At 32.1% G+C, this 17,448-nt stretch overlaps 1 protein-coding gene across 1 annotated transcript in view; it reads right to left on the bottom strand.

Annotated features, from left to right (window-relative positions):
* Positions 1 to 291: 291 nt before the first annotated feature.
* LOC143070612 (fibrinogen-like protein 1) overlaps positions 292 to 17,448 on the bottom strand; it is a 355,424-nt gene continuing 338,267 nt past the window's right edge. The window contains exons 4-6 of the mRNA XM_076244844.1: positions 3,652 to 3,748; positions 2,216 to 2,374; positions 292 to 547 (exon numbers count right to left, since the gene is read on the bottom strand). Of these exons, the coding sequence (XP_076100959.1) occupies positions 330 to 547; positions 2,216 to 2,374; positions 3,652 to 3,748 (474 nt within the window). The 3' untranslated portion in view covers positions 292 to 329. The remainder of the gene's footprint in view (positions 548 to 2,215; positions 2,375 to 3,651; positions 3,749 to 17,448) is intronic.

Genomic DNA, 17,448 nt, shown 5'->3' with positions numbered 1-17,448 from the left:
CGAGTATTGTTAAGACATTTGGGTAAGAATATTTCAGACTGAAAAAATATAGGTCAGACAAGTCGAGTACAGGTTAAGAATGGCTTAAGACTGTTTCAGACTGGTCGAGAAATAGTTCAGAGCTTTTACAATGACAAAGATGAGGTTTAAGTATACATCAGTACAGTCGCGTATAGTTGAGATTGGGGTCGAGTAGTATGACATAAAATTTAGACTTATTCAGAATGTTTTAATAAAAATCAGTACAGTCGCGTACAGATATATAAGCCATTTGGTACTTTAACTGGTTTGTAGTGCAAGTGATGTGTTTTTTTGTTGAATCGTGGATTTCATGTCGTACTTTGTATCATCATGGCTGATTTGATGTAGTTGTTAGGCGACCAATACAGTTGGTTGCTATAGTCTCTGTTCAAATATACATTCCCACAATTAGGATTATGCCACCAGGCTCCTGATGATGAAGCGCAAGAACCAATACCATGAAAATAATACCTTTCACGATCATAGGTGCTAAAAAGATACTCGTTGTTGCTCTGCATCATGTTTCCTACAATTCAATAAATCTCTCATGTTCATTTTTATATAAGAATTTTGCTGCTCTAATTTCAATCCTTATATTATATAAATATGTCCTTTAAATGGTTTTGTAGGTGAACGTGTTATATAAACTGTTTCACGTTTTTTCCAGGTAAAGCAGAACTTAAATTCCTTTTTAAAAAGGTATTGACCTCAAATGCATACTCGAATTATTGTAAGGCATATTCTTGTGATCGTGATTATTTACTTGTAAATTAGTCGACATTCTTTACATATTGCTCGTTTCTTTCAAAATATAATAGTCATTATATTATTGAAGGTTTAAAAATCGTATTTAATGATATAAGGTGTATGTTTGGAATAGGAATACAGTCGATGTTTGAATACCTTTATGTGACAGCAACAAACAGAGAAAAAAAAAACCAACCAGAAAGACAGACAGATGGTAGCATATAGTACTCAAAAGACATTAGTCATGTTTTGTGCCCAACTTAGCTAGCTGTTCGGTTTGAGCCAAGGCTCCGTACTGGAGGCCGAACTTTGAGCTATAATGGTTTACTTATTAATTGTGACTTGGATGGAGAGTTATTTCATTTGCACTCATACCCGATCTTCTAATATCAATGAAATCTCGGTCATGCATGCATTGTATCTGTATCATTGTTTAATTTTGGTCTGTGTATGAAAATAGTGGACAATCAAATCAAACAAACGAGTGTAGATAAAGTATAACGCAGAATACGTTAATCAACCCAAACCTTCATAATACCAGGGATAGAAATATAAGTCTTTGAACAGATTTATCATTATCTATAGCTATCTATATTCTGCATACACATGTAATGTGAATCTATGACTTATTAATTAAGGATGTACACCTCTGAGGAGTCAAAAATTTCTAGAATTAAACTTTGTTTCTTAACCTGATTTTTGGGTTTAAAAGACAATAAAAAAATAATTGGTGAAGAAAAAAATCATATGGTGGTGCATTTCTTTTTTTGCTATGACCCTTTGAAAATACCCAATTTTGATGATTTTCCAATTTTTCATCAATATTTACCTATTTTAGGGCTATTATCGTGAAAAAAATCACAGTGCCACAATTAAACTTTTTTTCATAATTTCAATATTAATGAAGTGGACCAATCTGAATAAATTTATCTTAAAAAAAGCTATAGGTAGGTGTTAATATAAGAAAGTTTTATCATATTTTGATTCTTTTTTGTGTCAAATTTACCATGCTGTCAATTTTGTAAAGTTGTGATTTTTCTCAGTTTTAAGAACAAAATGCATATTATTTCAACTTTTTTGTTATAAATGATTGAAAAAATACATATCTAAGAAATTTGAAAAGAAAAAAATGTTATTGGATGTTAATGATTCTTGTTAAAATTCATTTTTTGTACCCCTCACCCATTTTCTCAAAATTTTGGCTAAAAACACTGACTTTGATTGGTCGTAAAATTTTAAAACAGGGTTACTCAAAAACAATTCATTGTAAATACACAATTTTTTATTATAGTTTTAAAAAAAATCATTGATTTTTTTCCTCTTGTGTCAAATATTTTGGAAAAAGATCCAGAACGAGATTTCAACGAGACTGAAACGTCAGAAGAATACATCCTTAAGTAGGTAATTTCATGACAAGCGTTTCCAAGACTTTAGACAACCAACTAACCTGCATTTCCACTGTATCCATTGATAGTTAATATATAATTTGATGATCTGATTGCAAATGTACTGTACTCAGCATAATACATGTTGCCGTTGGTATCAACAAGTTCCACCCGTAGTTTATATGATCCACTGCTGGTTAGAATATTTAGATATTTGTTACCTAGTTAAAAAAATTACCATCAATGAAAAACTGTTTCATATCATTTGAGAGTGTCATTTAAGGGACCGGTCAATATTTATTGGGGGTTGAATTGGGACCGGTGCAATTCATATTTCTCCCTTAAAAAAAGTTTCTGTCCTTCCCTCTGAATATATCAAAAAAAGTTTTTGTCCTATATGAAATATCTACTAAATAAGTATATGTCCTACCTAATCTTTGAATAAATCAAACAGACCATTGACTTTTAATGGTTTACGTTTATAAATTGTTATTTGGATGGAGAGTTGTCTGATTGGCACTAACACCACATATTCCTATATCTATTTAACTTCATTTTTATCAGATTAACACAGATTTTCTTTTCAATTTCACTTTCTCAGTTTCACGAAGAGTAATTAACTACAATAGTTTATGAACAATTTGTATTATCTGTTTTTATGCCCCATTTATGGGCATTATGTTTTCTGGTCTCTGCGTCCGTCCGTGCGTCCCGCTTCAGGTTAAAGTTTTGGTTAAAGGTTTTGGTCGAGTTAGTTTTTGATGAAGTTGAAGTCCAATCAACTTGAAACTTAGTACACGTGTTCCCTATGCTATGATCTTTCTAAATTAGAGATTCCCCCCCCCCCCATTTTCACGGTCAACTGACCTCATAGAAAATGATATTTCGGATGGGCCATCCGTGTACTGGGGACACATTCTTGTTTCAATAAATATTTTTTTTGACAGGAAAAAAGGATAAATTATCACGATAAACTATTGTCTGTAATAAATAACAGTAATAAATGTATATTTCTGTCCATGTTCCCTATGATATGATCGTACTAATTTTAATACCAAATTAAAGTTTTGATTGACCCCAATTTCACGTTCCACTGAACATGGTAAATGATAGTGCGAGTAGGGCATCCGTGTACTATGGACACATTCTTGTTTAATAAGTTTTAGGCAATAGTTAGAACTGCCAAAAAAAAAAGAGATTCAGATGTAGAAGCACGGAGAATACTATATACACATTTATAGAAAATGCAGAAAGGAAATTATGTGATTATTTTAGAAACACATGACAAGCCATAAGATAGGTTTATGATGTTCAAATTGTTATAAGTAGGCGCAAATAACGTTTTACAAATATAAATATTCTAAAAAATTCTAAATATATTTCATAGATCATCGTATCATCATTACAGCAAGGAACAAATACATTGCTGACAATAGATTCATTATAGAAAGATATTACATTTCAAAAAAGATTTATATCTCAATTAAGATATACCCACCAAGCCAGAACTCGTGCTGAAGATTACCAAATCCATTCTCATATTCTACCCAATTCCTATGAAAATTTTCACTTCCATTAATTCTTCTTTGGATAACCTTTCATATAAGAAGTAGTGTGATTGAAAATGAAACAAATATGTACCGTATTTTCATGTAGTCAAGTTGATTTTTTTTATGTCAAATCCAAGCTGAAGAGGGGCGTCCTTTTGAGCGGTGTATATGTTACAGTAAATAGGTGAAATTAGGAATTACACGTAATTAATAAACATTTCAGTAAATACCTGTAATTACTATTCAATTTAGTAATTACATGTATTTACTAGTTGTTTCAGTGATTACTGGTATTCACTGATTTTTTTTTTGTAATTTTTACAGCTATTTACTAACTTGATACTTTTGTTTAAAAATTGAAAACGTAATTCAAGATATCAAATAAGAAAGTAAAGGGGTAGGGATTTTTAGGGCTTACTTAAGGATTAAGGGCTATTAGGCACATTAAAAGTGCATACTCTTTAGTGTTTGTGAATTGAAACTGGAAAACGGTTGTTTTATAAGTTTTGAAACTCCCTTAAAAGTCATTTTCAGCATGCAAGACAATGATATCAATCCAAAATTGAGAAATACATGTTTGAGAAGTTTATTGAGAACTTAGCCAGCTCTTCTTTTAAGATAGACATATTATAAGATAGATTTTGCCAAATTTAGTTAAATGATCTTGATAATTCTTAAAATCTCATAATTTTGTTAAATTAAAATCTCCATCAGACATACTTTATATATCAACTTGGCTAATGACATGATATAAATTCCTTTTACAAAATAGGTTTAACAGCGACTTCTTTTGTTAGACTTTGCCATGAAGCTGGCATTCTTCACAAATAAATATACACAAATTGATGGCATTAAGAGTCACATTTTCATATTTGCATGTTTCTGTGTTTCTCTTTTTTATATGTTTTTCAAGACCTCCAAAACTGAAGCTTTTATATCTGCAACAAAATGTTATCATCGTTTCTACCTGTATAAGAATGATCTTTTTGTGGATTGAATAAGTCAACAAAATAGTTCATCCTTTTTTTTTACTTTCAATGTTGATATTCTTTTCCTTTTCGTCGAGCTGGCGACTTTTGTCGCAAAGGCGAGACATAGCGTACTAACTTTTATTCCGTCACCAGCAGCGTCCACAAATATTATGTGGTTAAAACTTTTAAAATTTTGATAACTTTTTTAAATTATTCTGGATCTCTACCAAACTTGAACAAAAGCTTGTTTATGATAAAAAAATAAGTTTCGAATGTACATTTTGTAAAAATAAAATCAAGTTTTTTCCGCATTTTACTTTAATTGGACTTAGTTTTTATGCCAGTTAACATTACATTAACTCTTCTGAAAATATCCTGGTTTTCTACCAAGTTTGGACAGAAGCGTGTTTATAATCATAAGATAATATCCAGAGGTAAAGTGTGTAAAATAATATATCCTATTTTCATATACTACATATAAATGGACTATAGTTTCTTCTTCAGTTAACATAACATACACTCTGCAGTTCTGCAGTTAATTTTTTTAAGACATTTATTAGATTTCATTTACCAAATTTGGATAGAAGCATCTTACAGAACTAGTTAAAAGATAATTAATCATTTTTCCCTATTTTTGTTTGGCCTGTGTGACTCACAGAAAAAGTAGGCGAGACACTTGTTTCTGCGAAACTCTTAAAATTTTGATAGCTGAATACATCAGTAACCAATCTCTAGCTAGGGGTTGAATTGAAGGTCAAATGAATATGTATTCAATGATTTCCAATTATTAACTTGCAAGTGCACAACTCATCAACCATGTTTCTCAGCTTATTTAACAAAATAGAAACAGTTAGGCTGCTGAAAGTGAAATATTATTTCATTATATCATTTGCATTAATGATTTAACAACAACAAAAATCATATATATATATTTTTAAATCTCGTAGCTAATGCACCTATAGCAAAAAGGTACATTTTAGGCTGATCACTTTTTAGAACTACTCACTTTCAAGTTAGTGTACCATAACTTTTGATCAGTAAGTTGACAATATTACAACATTCTTTTAACCGTTAGTAAATAGGTGTAAAAATTCATTTTAAAATTAGTAATTACTGATAATTTCTGGGCCATTTTAGGAATTACTTGTAATTACCAATTGTATCGGGAATTACATGTAATTCCTAAATTTAAGTAATTACATGTAATTCCTAATTTCACCTATTTACTGTAACATATACATATGCAGTCGTATATGATCACAATGAAGTCATAAACATCGATGTTCCTTCTGAACTGAGACTGACATGTCCTAGAACGAGGGATTACTAATGAGTCAACTGCCATACGAAAAATTATGAGACAATAAAATATTATGAACGTGTATTTTTCATCTTTTTTTTTTAAGACATTTATTAGATTTCATTTACCAAATTTGGATAGAAGCATCTTACAGAACTAGTTAAAAGATAATTAATCATTTTTCCCTATTTTTGTTTGGCCTGTGTGACTCACAGAAAAAGTAGGCGAGACACTTGTTTCTGCGAAACTCTTAAAATTTTGATAGCTGAATACATCAGTAACCAATCTCTAGCTAGGGGTTGAATTGAAGGTCAAATGAATATGTATTCAATGATTTCCAATTATTAACTTGCAAGTGCACAACTCATCAACCATGTTTCTCAGCTTATTTAACAAAATAGAAACAGTTAGGCTGCTGAAAGTGAAATATTATTTCATTATATCATTTGCATTAATGATTTAACAACAACAAAAATCATATATATATATTTTTAAATCTCGTAGCTAATGCACCTATAGCAAAAAGGTACATTTTAGGCTGATCACTTTTTAGAACTACTCACTTTCAAGTTAGTGTACCATAACTTTTGATCAGTAAGTTGACAATATTACAACATTCTTTTAACCGTTAGTAAATAGGTGTAAAAATTCATTTTAAAATTAGTAATTACTGATAATTTCTGGGCCATTTTAGGAATTACTTGTAATTACCAATTGTATCGGGAATTACATGTAATTCCTAAATTTAAGTAATTACATGTAATTCCTAATTTCACCTATTTACTGTAACATATACATATGCAGTCGTATATGATCACAATGAAGTCATAAACATCGATGTTCCTTCTGAACTGAGACTGACATGTCCTAGAACGAGGGATTACTAATGAGTCAACTGCCATACGAAAAATTATGAGACAATAAAATATTATGAACGTGTATTTTTCATCTTTTTTTTTTAAGACATTTATTAGATTTCATTTACCAAATTTGGATAGAAGCATCTTACAGAACTAGTTAAAAGATAATTAATCATTTTTCCCTATTTTTGTTTGGCCTGTGTGACTCACAGAAAAAGTAGGCGAGACACTTGTTTCTGCGAAACTCTTAAAATTTTGATAGCTGAATACATCAGTAACCAATCTCTAGCTAGGGGTTGAATTGAAGGTCAAATGAATATGTATTCAATGATTTCCAATTATTAACTTGCAAGTGCACAACTCATCAACCATGTTTCTCAGCTTATTTAACAAAATAGAAACAGTTAGGCTGCTGAAAGTGAAATATTATTTCATTATATCATTTGCATTAATGATTTAACAACAACAAAAATCATATATATATATTTTTAAATCTCGTAGCTAATGCACCTATAGCAAAAAGGTACATTTTAGGCTGATCACTTTTTAGAACTACTCACTTTCAAGTTAGTGTACCATAACTTTTGATCAGTAAGTTGACAATATTACAACATTCTTTTAACCGTTAGTAAATAGGTGTAAAAATTCATTTTAAAATTAGTAATTACTGATAATTTCTGGGCCATTTTAGGAATTACTTGTAATTACCAATTGCATCGGGAATTACATGTAATTCCTAAATTTAAGTAATTACATGTAATTCCTAATTTCACCTATTTACTGTAACATATACATATGCAGTCGTATATGATCACAATGAAGTCATAAACATCGATGTTCCTTCTGAACTGAGACTGACATGTCCTAGAACGAGGGATTACTAATGAGTCAACTGCCATACGAAAAATTATGAGACAATAAAATATTATGAACGTGTATTTTTCATCTTTTTTTTTTAAGACATTTATTAGATTTCATTTACCAAATTTGGATAGAAGCATCTTACAGAACTAGTTAAAAGATAATTAATCATTTTTCCCTATTTTTGTTTGGCCTGTGTGACTCACAGAAAAAGTAGGCGAGACACTTGTTTCTGCGAAACTCTTAAAATTTTGATAGCTGAATACATCAGTAACCAATCTCTAGCTAGGGGTTGAATTGAAGGTCAAATGAATATGTATTCAATGATTTCCAATTATTAACTTGCAAGTGCACAACTCATCAACCATGTTTCTCAGCTTATTTAACAAAATAGAAACAGTTAGGCTGCTGAAAGTGAAATATTATTTCATTATATCATTTGCATTAATGATTTAACAACAACAAAAATCATATATATATATTTTTAAATCTCGTAGCTAATGCACCTATAGCAAAAAGGTACATTTTAGGCTGATCACTTTTTAGAACTACTCACTTTCAAGTTAGTGTACCATAACTTTTGATCAGTAAGTTGACAATATTACAACATTCTTTTAACCGTTAGTAAATAGGTGTAAAAATTCATTTTAAAATTAGTAATTACTGATAATTTCTGGGCCATTTTAGGAATTACTTGTAATTACCAATTGCATCGGGAATTACATGTAATTCCTAAATTTAAGTAATTACATGTAATTCCTAATTTCACCTATTTACTGTAACATATACATATGCAGTCGTATATGATCACAATGAAGTCATAAACATCGATGTTCCTTCTGAACTGAGACTGACATGTTCTAGAACGAGGGATTACTAATGAGTCAACTGCCATACGAAAAATTATGAGACAATAAAATATTATGAACGTGTATTTTTCATCTTTCGAGTGATTAAAAAGAAGTTGAAAGTTGTAGTCAATATCAATTCGATTACTACAAAACATTAGTTTTATCTATGCTACAAGATGCGTATTACTATGACATGATCTCCTACTATATATAAGCTAAAATAAGAAAACAATCCATATTACACTCAGATCGTAAAGGAATGACAAGCAAAGACAAGAAACTTCTATTGGATACCCAAATTTTCAAAATCAAATACTAAACACAACATTTAAAGAAATCGCTACATTTTATTTCCATGTTTTATGTTCAAGTGTTCAAAAATAACATTGATGTCCGTCATACGAAGCACACATCCTGAGCACTTTCCTTAATAACTTGTCTTATCGCGCTTCTTTAGGGAGGATGACAAAGACATACGAAACCATTTACAACAAATCTTTAAGCACATTATTCCATTTTGATCGTTTTATTTGATGTCGTAAATTTATAAACAAATATTTTGCACAGTAACAGAGATAGCATTTTTATGTTAGAAGAATTCCCACGAAAATTCCACGACCGAATAAACAAACCATACGAAATTAAAGAAATTAACTACAGACTAAAGAACACTTACTTCAGCTTTGATGGTCAAACGTTTAAACAAGTGTCTGGAATAGCGATGGGAATTAAAAAAGTTTAACGTTTGCTAATCTGGAAAGGGCCAGACATTTGAAATGACAGCAGTGTTAGTCAAGTACACCTTTTTAATAATAAAAAAAAAAACCAAACAAAATAAGATGTGGTATGATTGCCAATGAGACAAATCTCCAAAAGAGACCAAAATGACACAGAAATTACCAACTATAGGTCATCGAACGACCTTCAACAATGAGCAAAGCCCATACCGCATAGTCAGCTATAGAAATCCCCGAAATGACAATGTAAAACAATCCAAACGAGAAAACTAACGGCCTTATTTGTGTACAAAAAAATAACGAAAAACAAATATGTAACACATAAACAGACGACAACCACTGAATTACAGGCTGCTGACTTTAAACATTCATACATAATGTGGCGGCGTTAAACATGATAGAGGGATCCCAACCCTCCCCTAACCTTGGACAGTTGTATAACAGTACAACATAAGAACGAACTATACAAACCAGTTGAAAAAGGCTTAACTCATCAGATGGAGAAAAATACAAGTGGACGTGGCAAGGTAATCTATTTTTTGAAAATTAAACAGAACAAATATTCATCGAAGGTCTCATGTTAGGGTAAAAAATCAAATTTCAGAAAACAAAAGCTCACACCCATCAAACGAATGGATAACAACGGTCATATTCCTGACTTGGTACAGGCATTTTCTTGTGTAGAAAATGGTGGACTAAAATTGGTTTTTACGCTAGCTAAACCTATCGCTTGTATGACAGTCGCATACAATTCCATTATATTGGCAATGATGTGTGAACAAAACAAACAGACGTAATTGTTATAAATGTCAAAAATAGGGATACAGGAGTCAACATTGTCATGATTGTGTTATTACGATATGGTTATTATAAAATATAATAAATATTGATTTATCTTGGTATATTTTTTTTTTTTTTTTTAAATTTTCTTTATATTTAGACCGTTGGTTTTCCCGTTTGAATGGTTTTACACTAGTAATTTTGGGGCCCTTTATAGCTTCTTGTTCGGTGTGAGCCAATGCTTTGTGTTGAAGGCCGTACATTGACCTATAATGGTTTACTTTTTCTAAATTGTTATTTGGATGGAGGGTTGTCTCATTGGCACTCACACCACATCTTCCATATCTATTTGTTTTGTATGGTCTTATAATATGCTTTTAATATATTTACATGATTTGATTATTATAGTTGTTAACAAATAGTATCGAATTCATAACAGTGTGGCTATGGACATTGATTGGCGCACTTTAATATCCCATTGACTGGGACAGATTAGGTGAACGTTCGTCTATAACGCCCATTACTCACGACGTCCTTTATATAAACATTTAAACCGTGGGGTCACCAAAGGTTCTCAACGCCTATATAAAATAATTCGAAATACTAATCAGGAATTTGTGTTTTGATTTATATTGATTAATTAAACGTCCTTTACTAGTGTTTTTGTTATGTTTCGACAATCAATTTTCATAATAAGATATCGCAAAGCCATGTTCTTTCAGAAAAAAGAATGACTTACTGAATGCATGTATTAATTGATTATCTTTTTCGGATTTAACAATTGCGATTGTCGAGTTATGTAATCTTTTAACTTTTATCTGGTCTAATTTTATTTTAGAACGAATGCATAATCCACTGTCAAAAGTTGTGCAAATACGAAACATAAAGACAGTAGAGTGCCTCCCCGAGTGCCTCCCCGTGCTTCAGGTTTATGCTCTTATAATATACTAGATTATGGAGTGTGTGTCCGAGCGAGAACTGCTCTAATTCATTACTTTAGGAATATTTATCAAAAAGTAGTATTTCAATATTCAGCCCCATTCTACTATTTAATACTGATAGCGTTTGACATTTTTAGCCGAACAAATTTATCCATTTTATATAACTTCAATTATTGTATGTTGGTTCATATTCTGGACGCCAATCTTTGCTCCTTTATTATATAATTCACTAACAAAACAATTATGAAGCTTAGAAATGGAAAATTACTAAATACTAAACTTGTTCAAAGGGTATCCACACGTCTCAATCTTCAAAATCGGTTATCTAAAAATACTACCATCGCTAACATTTTTAACAATAAAAATCGTGGTTACCCTTCTATCGATAAGTGTCATGCCAAAAAATGACTTACATGTCCCCGTCTTTCCACCAACAATACGGTAAGGTCCACGTTTAATGGTCGCACATTTTCTTTAAATTTTGAAACTGATATAACTTGAAAAACAAACAGTATAATTTATTTACTCACATGAAACAAACCGGGGTGTGGTATTCAGTACGTAGCAGAAACTGGACGATATTTATCTAAACGCACTCAAGAACATCTGTATCGTTTTAAAAGACCCAATAAATTCAAAAGTATCATTTACCAACACCTTAAGAAGCACAACCATCCTTTTAAATATTTAGCAGTTCAACCTTTAGAAGAAGTAAATAAGCAGCCTGGTGAATCGCATTCAAAGTTTGTACGATCACGGAAAATAATTGAATTAAATTGGATTAAAAAATTACAGACAGTTTACCCTCTCGGTCTAAATGATAATATCACGGGAATTGGTAATATATCTAGAACCAATTCCGTTAACATTTTGGATATAGTTTCTAAAACTGTTCGTAAAAAACGTTCTCACGGTCGTAGAACAAATCGCAATCATAGAAAATTTCGGGCCAATCATACCAATATTTCGGACCTAATTTCTATTTCAAAAAACAACGGCAGACATTATCTGTTAACAAAACTCTGTTCGTTACCGGTTAATAAGTTAAATAAAATTTTGGAGGATTGCAACACAATTTCATATAGCAGTCCTAAGTATGAAATTGTTCAAATTATTATGGCATATTGTTATTCTAAATTATTTCTCAAAATTGATCGCCCTGAAGATCATAAAAAACATTTTATTAAAATTAAGTATGTCAATAAAGGCTTTGATTTTGTAAATATTGCCGGTATATTTAACGACCATTCTGTTAAAGAACAAATTCCTGGATATTTTGACAATACTGAGCTACCTCTTATTTGTTATATTTACAAGAAATCTACCCGGAAATTTGTGTTTAATTATAGTCAATTGTGTAAAGATGTTAATATCAGTGAAAATACACCTACTTCATGTAATTGCAGTATTTCCGAATATATTTATGGACCCATTTCCCATGTTATAACAGGAGATCTTAACATCGTTCAAGACCGAGAGTTAAAATCATTCCTCAGTAAAGGACCTAAATATCGTCCCCCGTCAATTATTAATTGGAATGAGTGTCGTAATATCATCCACGACTCACTCCATACTTACTGTATAAAATGGATAAAACGGGAAAAAGCTGACAAAAAATCTTTGGACTCTTTTTTTAATTCAGTAACATAAACTAAAAGAACTAGCCAAGGAATTTGTTTTTGTCCCGGCAGATAAAGCTGCTAATAATATTATTATTGTTTGACGTAAATTTTACATTGAGGTTCTACAAAAGGAAATCACCAATTCACCAACATTCCAACTGACTCTATTTTCAGAAAAACGAAATCTGTAACAAACATAAACTTTTAGCCACTGCTTTACAAGCAGAGCCAAATACAATGAAAGTCCCAACTATGTATTGGCTTCCGAAGCTACACAAAACCCCTTACAAATATAGATTTATTTCGTCTTGAAGCCATTGTTCAACTACTAAATTGTCTATTCTTCTTACCAGCACACTTGGTACAATTAAAAACCTGATAATAAATTGTTCAAATAAGGCCTTCGAAAATAGTGGAATAAATTACTTTTGGAGTGTCAAGAACTCGTTGGAAGTACTTGATAAATTGCATGTTTATATTGGTGATTTTGAATCTGTTCAAAGTTTTGATTTTTCTACCCTGTATACCACATTGCCTCACATTCTCATTAAGAAAAAATTCACACACCTAATTAAATGGGCATTCATAAAATCAGAATGTGAATATATATGTTCAAACTCTTTTAGGTCATTTTTTAGTAGCAATAAACAAAACAACTATGTTAATTGGACATGCTTTGATACTATATATACCCTTGAATTTTTACTAGATAACATTTTTGTTCGCTTTGGGGATTCCGTATATCGTCAGATTATCGGAATTCCAATGGGGACTAACTGTGCACCACTTATTGCGGACCTGTTTTTGTATTGTTATGAGTTACAATTTATGACAAAAATAAGCAAAGACCCTTCGAAACAACATCTGATAAACAAATTTAATAATACTTTTAGATATTTGGATGATATTTTGGCTCTCAATAATAACGACTTCAGTATGTATATTAATGAAATTTATCCTGTTGAACTTACTTTAAATAAAGCTAATACTAACAATGACCACTGCCCTTTTCTCGATCTTGATATCTATATCACTAATGGAAAGCTGAATATTAAAATTTATGATAAAAGGGATGATTTTTCATTTCCTATCGTTAATTATCCGTTTTTAGATGGTGACGTTCCCTTGTCACCATCTTACGGTGTTTATATATCTCAACTTGTACGATTCGCTCGTGTATGTAACAATGTTTTAGATTTTAACGAGAGAAATTTATGTATTACTGAAAAATTATTACACCAGGGTTTTCGATATCACAAACTAGTCAAAACATTTACTAAATTTTATCATCGGTATAAAGACATCATTCGTAAATATAGCTCAACATGCAGACTTCTAATACGTTCAGGTATTTCACATCCAATTTTTTATGGTAATATTCTTTATAAAGCACAAAGGTGTCAGTATTCACCTCAAAAACTTACAAAACCTTTGAATAGACTTATAAAGAAGGGATATAATTACGATACTGTTGTCAAGTCATTAAAGATTGCATATTTTGGCGTTAATATTGAGTCACTGATAAGGTCTTTGCATCGGAACTAAACACATTTATTCTAAAAAACAGTTGTTGGCATGACACGGGTTATGTTCTTCTCATATATGTTATGATGGTATGATACTAAACCCCTAACGGGAAGGATTGTGCCTGATGTTCATATGATGAAATCATAATCTTTCAGTCAGTTTAATTGAAGTCTGGAGCTGGCATGTCAGTTAACTGCTAGTAGTCTGTTGTTATTTATGTATTATTGTCATTTTGTTTATTTTCTTTGGTTACATCTTCTGACATCAGACTCGGATTTCTCTTGAACTGAATTTTAATGTGCGTATTGTTATGCGTTTACTTTACTACATTGGTTAGAGGTATAGGGGGAGGGTTGAGATCTCACAAACATGTTTAACCCCGCCGCATTTTTGCGCCTGTCCCAAGTCAGGAGACTCTGGCCTTTGTTAGTCTTGTATTATTTTAATTTTAGTTTCTTGTGTACAATTTGGAAATTAGTATGGCGTTCATTATCACTGGACTAGTATATATTTGTTTAGGGGCCAGCTGAGGGACGCCTCCGGGTGCGGGAATTTCTCGCTACATTGAAGACCTGTTGGTGACCCTCTGCTGTTGTTTTTTATTTGGTCGGGTTGTTGTCTCTTTGACACATTCCCCATTTCCATTCTCAATTTTATAAAATATACTTCTGCCCTGTCTTTTTCGTACTTGAAAGTTATTGGATAGTAAGAAAGCTATTTGGATTAAACCTTGTGAAATTTGCATGCATTTACGTTATTGTATTGGCAAAATGTATCATTTGGTGTATATAGGAAACTTAAACCGTTCTGCTATACTGCTACTATACTTGTGAAAAACACTTGGCAACAGAAACGCATTCATCTTATCTATATAAAAAAATCGACCCAATTTACATAGAAATGGACGTCTTCGTGCATTTGTGATCGCATGGTCCGGACCTTATGAGTATTTGGACCATACGTGTATGGTTGGACCATATTAGATATTGAAAACAACACGTTATTAACTTCTTGCGTCCGAAGCGCTTTTCTGGATTTACCTTCATCAGGAACGCTCAAAGCCAAACATTTGAAATCCGAAGATGTATAAGTACCGAAACCGTTGAAGAGCTGAATGTCAAAAAATACCTAAAATAATTAGCCAAATTAATCTAAAGCCAACTTTGCCTGAGGGAGTTGAAACCTTAGTTTCTTAATAATTTATAAATTTATAAACGGACAATTTTAGTAAAGTTTGTTAAATCATGTCAGTACCGAAATACTGACTACCGAGCTGATGATACCCTCGGGGACTGATAGTCCACCAGCAGAGGTATCGACCCAGTGATGTAAAATATTGAAAACAACACGTTATTAATTTCTTGCGTCCGAAGCGCTTTTCTGGATTTACCTTCATCAGGAACGCTCAAAGCCAAACATTTGAAATCCGAAGATGTATAAGTACCGAAACCGTTGAAGAGCTGAATGTAAAAAAATACCTAAAATAATTAGCCAAATTAATCTAAAGCCAACTTTGCCTGAGGGAGTTGAAACCTTAGTTTCTTAATAATTTATAAATTTATAAACGGACAATTTTAGTAAAGTTTGTTAAATCATGTCAGTACCGAAATACTGACTACCGAGCTGATGATACCCTCGGGGACTGATAGTCCACCAGCAGAGGTATCGACCCAGTGATGTAAAATATTGAAAACAACACGTTATTAATTTCTTGCGTCCGAAGCGCTTTTCTGGATTTACCTTCATCAGGAACGCTCAAAGCCAAACATTTGAAATCCGAAGATGTATAAGTACCGAAACCGTTGAAGAGCTGAATGTCAAAAAATACCTAAAATAATTAGCCAAATTAATCTAAAGCCAACTTTGCCTGAGGGAGTTGAAACCTTAGTTTCTTAATAATTTATAAATTTATAAACGGACAATTTTAGTAAAGTTTGTTAAATCATGTCAGTACCGAAATACTGACTACCGAGCTGATGATACCCTCGGGGACTGATAGTCCACCAGCAGAGGTATCGACCCAGTGATGTAAAATATTGAAAACAACACGTTATTAATTTCTTGCGTCCGAAGCGCTTTTCTGGATTTACCTTCATCAGGAACGCTCAAAGCCAAACATTTGAAATCCGAAGATGTATAAGTACCGAAACCGTTGAAGAGCTGAATGTCAAAAAATACCTAAAATAATTAGCCAAATTAATCTAAAGCCAACTTTGCCTGAGGGAGTTGAAACCTTAGTTTCTTAATAATTTATAAATTTATAAACGGACAATTTTAGTAAAGTTTGTAAAATCATGTCAGTACCGAAATACTGACTACCGAGCTGATGATACCCTCGGGGACTGATAGTCCACCAGCAGAGGTATCGACCCAGTGATGTAAAATATTGAAAACAACACGTTATTAATTTCTTGCGTCCGAAGCGCTTTTCTGGATTTACCTTCATCAGGAACGCTCAAAGCCAAACATTTGAAATCCGAAGATGTATAAGTACCGAAACCGTTGAAGAGCTGAATGTCAAAAAATACCTAAAATAATTAGCCAAATTAATCTAAAGCCAACTTTGCCTGAGGGAGTTGAAACCTTAGTTTCTTAATAATTTATAAATTTATAAACGGACAATTTTAGTAAAGTTTGTTAAATCATGTCAGTACCGAAATACTGACTACCGAGCTGATGATACCCTCGGGGACTGATAGTCCACCAGCAGAGGTATCGACCCAGTGATGTAAAATATTGAAAACAACACGTTATTAATTTCTTGCGTCCGAAGCGCTTTTCTGGATTTACCTTCATCAGGAACGCTCAAAGCCAAACATTTGAAATCCGAAGATGTATAAGTACCGAAACCGTTGAAGAGCTGAATGTCAAAAAATACCTAAAATAATTAGCCAAATTAATCTAAAGCCAACTTTGCCTGAGGGAGTTGAAAACTTAGTTTCTTAATAATTTATAAATTTATAAACGGACAATTTTAGTAAAGTTTGTTAAATCATGTCAGTACCGAAATACTGACTACCGAGCTGATGATACCCTCGGGGACTGATAGTCCACCAGCAGAGGTATCGACCCAGTGATGTAAAATATTGAAAACAACACGTTATTAATTTCTTGCGTCCGAAGCGCTTTTCTGGATTTACCTTCATCAGGAACGCTCAAAGCCAAACATTTGAAATCCGAAGATGTATAAGTACCGAAACCGTTGAAGAGCTGAATGTCAAAAAATACCTAAAATAATTAGCCAAATTAATCTAAAGCCAACTTTGCCTGAGGGAGTTGAAACCAAAGTATACCC

This window comes from Mytilus galloprovincialis, chromosome 4, assembly GCF_965363235.1.
Source record: "Mytilus galloprovincialis chromosome 4, xbMytGall1.hap1.1, whole genome shotgun sequence".
In the NCBI taxonomy this organism is placed as follows: Eukaryota; Metazoa; Mollusca; class Bivalvia; order Mytilida; family Mytilidae; genus Mytilus; species Mytilus galloprovincialis.
This window is presented reverse-complemented; position numbering and strand designations above follow the sequence as displayed.